Source organism: Cynara cardunculus, assembly GCF_001531365.2.
Source record: "Cynara cardunculus var. scolymus isolate 2C chromosome LG 13, CcrdV1, whole genome shotgun sequence".
Lineage (NCBI taxonomy): Eukaryota > Viridiplantae > Streptophyta > Magnoliopsida > Asterales > Asteraceae > Cynara > Cynara cardunculus.
The window spans coordinates 22,155,142-22,162,603 of record NC_037540.1 but is presented as its reverse complement, the minus strand read 5'-3'; the positions used below and the strand labels follow the sequence as shown (position 1 = coordinate 22,162,603).

The 7,462-nt window shown below is 36.0% G+C and overlaps 1 protein-coding gene across 1 annotated transcript; it reads right to left on the bottom strand.

Annotated features, from left to right (window-relative positions):
* Positions 1-3,041: 3,041 nt before the first annotated feature.
* Positions 3,042-6,793, bottom strand: LOC112525635 (ABC transporter I family member 6, chloroplastic). The gene is made up of 7 exons (XM_025135838.1): positions 6,459-6,793; positions 6,011-6,061; positions 5,540-5,761; positions 4,980-5,102; positions 4,639-4,815; positions 4,248-4,348; positions 3,042-3,294 (listed from the first exon to the last, which is right to left on the bottom strand). Exons 1-6 carry the CDS (start codon positions 6,768-6,770, stop codon positions 4,262-4,264), a joined length of 972 nt encoding a protein of 323 aa, XP_024991606.1. The 5' UTR covers positions 6,771-6,793; the 3' UTR covers positions 3,042-3,294; positions 4,248-4,261.
* Between the last annotated feature and the right edge of the window lie 669 nt (positions 6,794-7,462).

The following is a 7,462-nucleotide window of genomic DNA, read 5'->3' as shown; positions in this document are numbered from 1 at the left end:
TATATATATATATATATATATATATATGTGTGTGTGTGTAAATTGAGAAAATTAATTGAATGTGACATCTTTAAGATTTAAGAAGTATGGATAAGTTGTACCAAAAGATTGGTGATGAAAAAAAAATTATGAGTAGATTAGGAAAAAACAATATATTCAAGGTTTGGAGAATATTTTGATGTACCAAAGTATCAACCTCACCAACCCAATTAACCCGTATGATTTCGGTTGTATTGGGTTGGGTTGAGATTTTTCAAACCGTAAGTACTGGGTTGAATTGAGATTTTTTAAACCAAAAACATTGAGTTTGACTGTTCAGACGTTTTCATCCCGATCAATCCAACCCATGAACACTATCGTTTCAAACGGTTTGAATCAATTTTACACACAAACAATGATGTGGAAGAATTGAGCAGTGATACCGTGTTGCTGATAAAAAGCTCTTGGAATGACAAATATTCAAATCTCATTGAAGATAGAAGAATCTTCGAATTATAAACCGTATATATATATATTATATGTTTAAAAAATAACGTATATAAATATTATATGCTTCAAAAATAAAGAATTGGTAAAGAGTGATTTTTTGGTCCACTTTTTTTTCCCTAAATTCGAAGTATTAGATCATCACCGGTCACAATCTGAGCAATCAGATCGTGAATGGGATAAAAAAAGTCTTTTTTAAAAAATAAAAAATAAAAAATAGGGAATCAATCTCTACCAATCATTCTCACTCAAGAATCCTAGATTGAGGCATTTTTTATTAAATGAAATTGACATGTGGCATTTGTTTATTGGTTGGTTTATTTTTTTTAAAATAAAACTTATCTAATTAAAAAATATCAAAATCCATAGTTTTCAATTTTCTATAGATAGATCACACTATTGATATATTTTCATACTTACTTTTGTGACTTGTCTTATTTAATTATAATTGTATGATAAGTTTGTTAGTTATAATTACATTTTAAAATATGCAATAATCCGTTTAATTTATCTTTTATATTTAAGATTAAAAAAATAATAATTATATATGATACAAAAATAAAATATATAATTTTTACAAAATTATATTTTAGATTAGATTGGATCACGGTTAAATGAAAAAGGAAAAAAAAAGTGAGATTGGATTGGAGTCGAAGATTATATACATTGATGAGAGAAAAAGTAATATTTTAATTGAGATTGACTTGAAAGAGATTGTGATTAAACTTATGGGGCGTTTGGTTCACATAATGTTTTTGGATGAAATTGAATATATTAAAGGAATTTGACTTTGAAAGAATTGGAATGAAATGTTGTCAGGTTTGACTATCTGTTTGGTTGGCAGACATTGGAATGAAATTTGTTAAGGAATTGAAATCTATCTGTTTAGTTTACAAAGGAACTGGAATAGAATAATGAAAAATGACATAAATACCCTTTCTTTGTTACTTTTTGATTATAAATAGTCATAAAATTAAAATTTAACCGGGTGAAATCAAAATCATGTATCAAATACCTGGGATAAAATCATATCGTCACTGTCAAATAATTGTAGAGAGTGGTGGGATTCATAAATCGTGGTGGATGTGTGGATAAAATCACCCGATAATTTACAAAGCTCATCACTGTTACAAATCCAACCGGGATCCTCCTTGAATCATATTCATCATCGTCATCTTCACTTCAAATACATAGTCTCAAATCATCTTCATCGTCATCTTCACTGTGAAGGAGTCCAGAGGAAGAAATCGTAAATCAGAAATCGATCGATGAAGGAGTCTTTAACAAAATCGTAAAAGAGTCTAGAGGAAGAAATCGATGGGTGAAGGAGTCACAGAGGAAGAAATCGATTGGTGAAGGAGTCTAGAGGAAGAAATCGATTGGTGAAGGAGTCAGCGGCTAAGGATTAACTGTGAAGAAATCGATCGGTAAAGAAATCGATCTGTTGATGGAGTCCAGACTTTGATCATGAAGGAGTTTAGCGGCTAGGGTTTTATCTTTCAATGAGAGTATTATTGTCATTTTCAAAATACTGGTTGGAATGGATTTCAATTCCATCACTTTTGTGACGGAATGATCAAATCCACATTTAAGGGAATGTTTAGAATTTAATTTCATTCCATAGGTAACCAAACGTCGGAATGGAATTTGATCAACGAAATTGATCATTCCAATTCCATCAGATTCCATCGGAATCCGACGAACCAAACACCCCCATAGTCTTATGAAATGCCATAAATTCAAGAGCTTTTAGGTAGCGTTTTGTAAGCGAAAATAATTGGATTAGATAGGACATAGATAAATTGTCCCTAAAAATTGTTTACCCCTAAAAGTTGTTTGTTTGATTATTTTATACATCATATAATAGTTATAAACGACACAAATCAAATAAGTATTTAAATAATTTAATTTATAAACATATTACACAATTTTCTATACATAAATACATATATATACAATTACGAATTTGAATAAATAATTTGATATAATTGATGGTAGTTCAAAAATAACTTGGTTCGTACAAAGGTATAGTTTATTCGGTATGGAAGATCATTATGAACTAGTAGAGGCACGGTGGAGATTGTTGCAACAACAATAGCGATGGGGGTAGATGCGGTGATGACACGTAGACGACATTGACGGTGGAGGATGTGAAGATGGTGGAGGTGGGGTCGACGATGGCAGAGGAAGTATGTGTGTCTGATGTGGTTGTGGCAGCCGATGGTAGTGGACAACGATGATTGTGGATGATGTAAAGATGGTGGACAATAGGTGTGATGGCGGTTGTTGCATCGACAATGGTGGTGGAGGTAGATGCGGCAGTGGTTATGGTGGAGGTGGCTGACAGTGATTGTGGAGGTGGTGGAGGATGATGAAGAAATGGAGTGACCGCTAGTGTGGTGGTGGCTGCGACGAAAGACAGTTGTGAGCATTAAAACAAATATCATATTAAAGTTATATCAAATGAAGGTTTTATCTTGTTCCAACAAAAAAACCTCTTTCATTCGTTTGTTAGGAAGTGTTTGGTAGAAAACTGAATGTTCGAAATTGGGACATGTGAAAAAGAACCAATACTACTATAAATAGTAAGAAATCCCATGATGGTAATGGTAATGGTAATATACAACAGCAACATTTTAGCATGTTTAGAAATGATCAAGTTACAAATAAATAAAGAGTGAGCAGCGCACAACAGGTGGTAGTGGTACCATTTGAAGCCTCAAAGAACTCTGCTGCAATGGTTTTTCTCTTCCATCTCCCGTAGTCCCAAAAGTTGCTTAGATGTGAAATCAATGTGCCAAAACTTCACTGAAATGGAAGGCCAACGCTTTCTTAAACGCAAAATGTTGGTCAAATTCGTGTATAGAGATAAAACGATGAATAGTAGGCTTTTGGCAGATTCAGTAACCTATAAACCTAGAGAAATAGTAACTGATCCAATAATAATATGGAATACTCCATTAATTGGAAATGATTGCTGGAATTAATCCGGGAAATTAGAGTAGTTCCAGAATTGGTGGAAACACATCAGCTGATAACTATCAGATAACATGTCAAAGGCAAACCATAAGCTGATACCCGCCAGACATAAACCCATCAGGGGTGAACCCATCTGGCATCAGCTGATGACCCGTCAGATTTTGACTTTGCCGCTGAAGCCACTTTCGTAACACTAGTGAACAACACTGATGTTACCACCTTACACTAAGATCCTTAGTGTCAGCTCTCTTAAATTTTGTTTTTGATTCGGACAAGGGCGGCCCCCCTCAACCCCACCTGCTGACCAGTCAGAGGGACCACGGCCAGGGGCGCTGCTAAGCCATCCCAGGTTCTAGATAGCTTATACGAGTTGCACTACACACCTCCTTACCCGCATTATAGATTAACTATCGACCCCTATTCTCTTGTTAATCCAATTGCACAAAATAGAAAGATGATTTCAACAGAAAACCCACAGCAACAACCAAACTTACCATCTTTCTTTTCTATTAGTTGCCTTACTGTAGACTTTATATAAATAAATTTACCCCCGTCGTCCAAAAGAAATAAATAATAAAAAGAAGCAAGAGCTTGTGCAAACAAGCAAACAGAAAATGCATCAAGGCAGAAATAAGGGAACTAAGGGAAATAAGTTGCACAAAGAAGGGAACAACAAGAAACACAAAGACCAGCAACCAGTTACAAGAAGAAAAATCTGAAACTAATGTACTGCAAACGGGCTACACAAATAGAAACAACAGCATACATGTACGGATCAATACCTTGTAGCCTGCAATTATGGGGTTGACATCGCTTTATAGCCTTCTTTCTCAAGAATATTAGCTATGGAGATGTCACCGGTCTTTGAAATTCTCCCATCATCCTACAAGTACATCCATAACAAAGAAAAGCAACATTAGCACGACATATTTTTGGTTTTCGAGTGACAAAAAGAATTGTTTGGAGCATAGAAAATAACTTGAGCTAATCCCGTATAGCTCTAAGATTCAAGTCACAGTGGTCAACAAGGTCCAGAAAGATGCAACACTTAACAGCTACAACCCATGTATGAGACAGCAAGCTTGATGCGAAAGCGAAACTTATTATTTATTAGCATGTCATTGAGAATAAGTTTTAAACACACACAAGAACAGAAGTAAGGGAGAAAGTTACCATGATGTGGATATAATCGGGCTTGATAAATTCCAAGAGTCGTCGGTAATGAGTAATCATCAAAACAGAATTTGTGGGAGTCATTAGCGCGTTAACTGCTTTTGCAACATCTCTTAGTGCATCAACATCTAATCCAGAATCAATTTCATCCAATATAGCCAACTCTGCGCCAAGAACCTGTACAAAAATAAAAGAGTAATGAAAAGAAGACCAAATACACATATATAAAAAGAATGAATTTGTTACAACAACGGAATTTGGTAAGAAAAGAAACACAGAATAGTTGTCAGATCAAAGAGTAAACTACTAGAGACAGAAATTGAATCACTGGGAATACATACCGCAAGTTGTAAAATTTCGTTTCGCTTCTTTTCGCCACCACTAAATCCTTCATTAACATTTCTATTTAGAAAGTCTGCCTTTATATTCACCATCTCCAGCTTCGGCATGATGTAACCATAAAACTGCAAAGGCATATTAGCAATGACCAAATCCTTCTCACTCAATTTATCAAAAAATGTGAACAACTCATCAATACACACAGAGAAAGATTTAAATGCAATCAACAAAAGGGGTGGAAATGTAAAAATATGATGGATTTGATCCAAGGGATGTGACTAAGAAGGTGGTTAAAACTTTGTTTTCTAAGACCAAGATCCCCCCCCCCTCCCCAACACCCAGATTTTTCAATATAAAATTGGCAAAATATAATCAAAATTGAAGCCAAGCAGATTATACCAAAAGAACGAGAATTTTATAATAGCCCACCTTCTAAATTATGTTTCTAATTTACTCAAAGACAGTTTTACAAATCATATGAAAAGAGTAGAGTGTCCCTTACAGTTATAATAGTGTTCATGAGTAAAACAACCAAATGTTGTGGAGTTAGGGAAGTATATACCTGAAGTGGATCAAGCTCTGGCAGGCCAAGTTTCCTTCTTCTGGCATTGTAGGCCATCAGAAGAAAGTCACTATTGCTCACTCCTGGAATTTCAACCGGAGACTGAAAACTTAGAAAAAGCCCAGCAAGTGATCTGTCTTCTGCTTCCATCTCAAGCAAATTCTCTCCCTTGAAAACAACCGAGCCTCCAGTCACTTCATAATCCCGGTGGCCAACAAGAACCTACAAAAATTGCATCATTTAGCCATGTACATAAATTGGGCCAAATGTTTGATTCCTAACCATATGTCTCAAGAAACCTTCAATAACAGCAAAATGAGGAAATCTTGGGGACCCATATTAGGATCATTAGTTCTTTACAAATTGCAATGATAACCACGTGAAACAAAGCAATTTTACATCAAAAGATTACCAAAAAGCAAATGACGCAACTTCCATGGAATCCATGAACTAGAAAATAAGCATACTAACCTTGGCAAAAGTACTCTTCCCAGATCCATTCTTGCCCATAATAGCATGAATCTAGTCAAATCAGTAATTGAAACAACGTTAGGGCTTTTTTCATTTGGAAATTCGAAGTTCTTTATCTAGAAAATATTATACATTTTCGATTTAGAGGTCAAACAAGCGATTTCTCATGTTCAGGTTTGATGATTTTAGCCGACAAACGATCACCAGAGTAGACAGTATACAATTACTAGAACAGCAAAAACACTGAATTCCAGTTCGAAACGAAATCGTTGTCTATTTGGCGATGAAGAGATGCTGAATTTGACCTCAAAAATCAATCATACCTTCTCTCATGAACGAATTATCATCAAATATTTCCAGTGATACAAAATTCTGAATTTGAAATAGCATATATGATTATTCAATTATAACTTCATGATGATACAAACTTGGATGAAGTAGAAGAGACCTCGCCTTCGTAGATTGAGAGGTTAACACCGTTGAGAATTTTCTTTCCCGATTCAGAGATGACGGCAGTGAGGTCTTTGACTTCCAACAGAAGCTTCGGTGGTCCACCTCCACCGTTAGAAGCAGAAGCCGTCGGCGATTCGGCGACAATGGTTGCGTTTAACCTAAACGACGAAAATCTCCGAGGACAACGACGGTGATGCGGATGGGCGGAGACCGTAAATAACATGGAATTGGGGGTTGATTTTTGGAATGAGAGAAGAGGAGGAGAAGAAGGGGAAGAACAGCATCCAAATCGGTGGAGCAGAGCCATTGCTGGTGACCGATGATTTTGGAAGCCAGAAAACGCAGAGGAGGGCTTCGATAAAATAAGCCGGTATTCCACGTGCGCCGCACGTGATAGCATATTCTTGTAACTCCATGGACCATGGCCGGTATGACTCGGGGTTTAATGAAAGTCCAACCCAATTCAGCTAACATGCCCAAAAACGATGGTGGATGGCGGAACGGTGGCCGGTGGCGGCGGAAGGTGGTGGATGGCGGCGGAAGGTGGTCGATGGCGTCAAACGGTGGTGGATTACGGTATATGGTGAATGGTGGTCGTCGGTGATGGTGATGGTCGGTGTCGGTTTTTCTAGAGGTGTACGGGATAAGAGACGGTGGGGATGGTGATTATGGTCCCCCGACCGCCTATTTATATAAATCGTTACATAATAAAACAAAATACATTGTCAAATCGGCGTCAAGTCATAGACACTAAAAGACGAAATAGCGGTCAAACTACGTAAATCAAATATAATATTTGATTTTTTTCCGCAGAAATCAGAGAAAAATAACTTTTTCGTGACCACAATTATCATGGTTTTATTTTATAACCTAAAACCATGAAATTTTAACTTATAAAGGTTAAAAAACACAATTTAAATATTATTTCTTTTTTATTAAAAACACTTATTAATTGTCAAATCAAGAACACTAAAAGACGAAATAGTGGTCAACTTTGTA

Excerpts from the sequence above, each read along its gene's own strand:
- LOC112525635 (XM_025135838.1), bottom strand. The coding sequence starts at position 6,770 with ATGGCTCTGCTCCACCGATTTGGATGCTGTTCTTCCCCTTCTTCTCCT. Across the intron at positions 5,762-6,010 it reads GGAAGAGTACTTTTGCCAAG|GTTCTTGTTGGCCACCGGGA; the intron begins GTTAGTATGCTT and ends CAATTTTTGTAG. Across the intron at positions 4,816-4,979 it reads ACGAAATTTTACAACTTGCG|GTTCTTGGCGCAGAGTTGGC; the intron begins GTATGTATTCCC and ends ATTTTTGTACAG.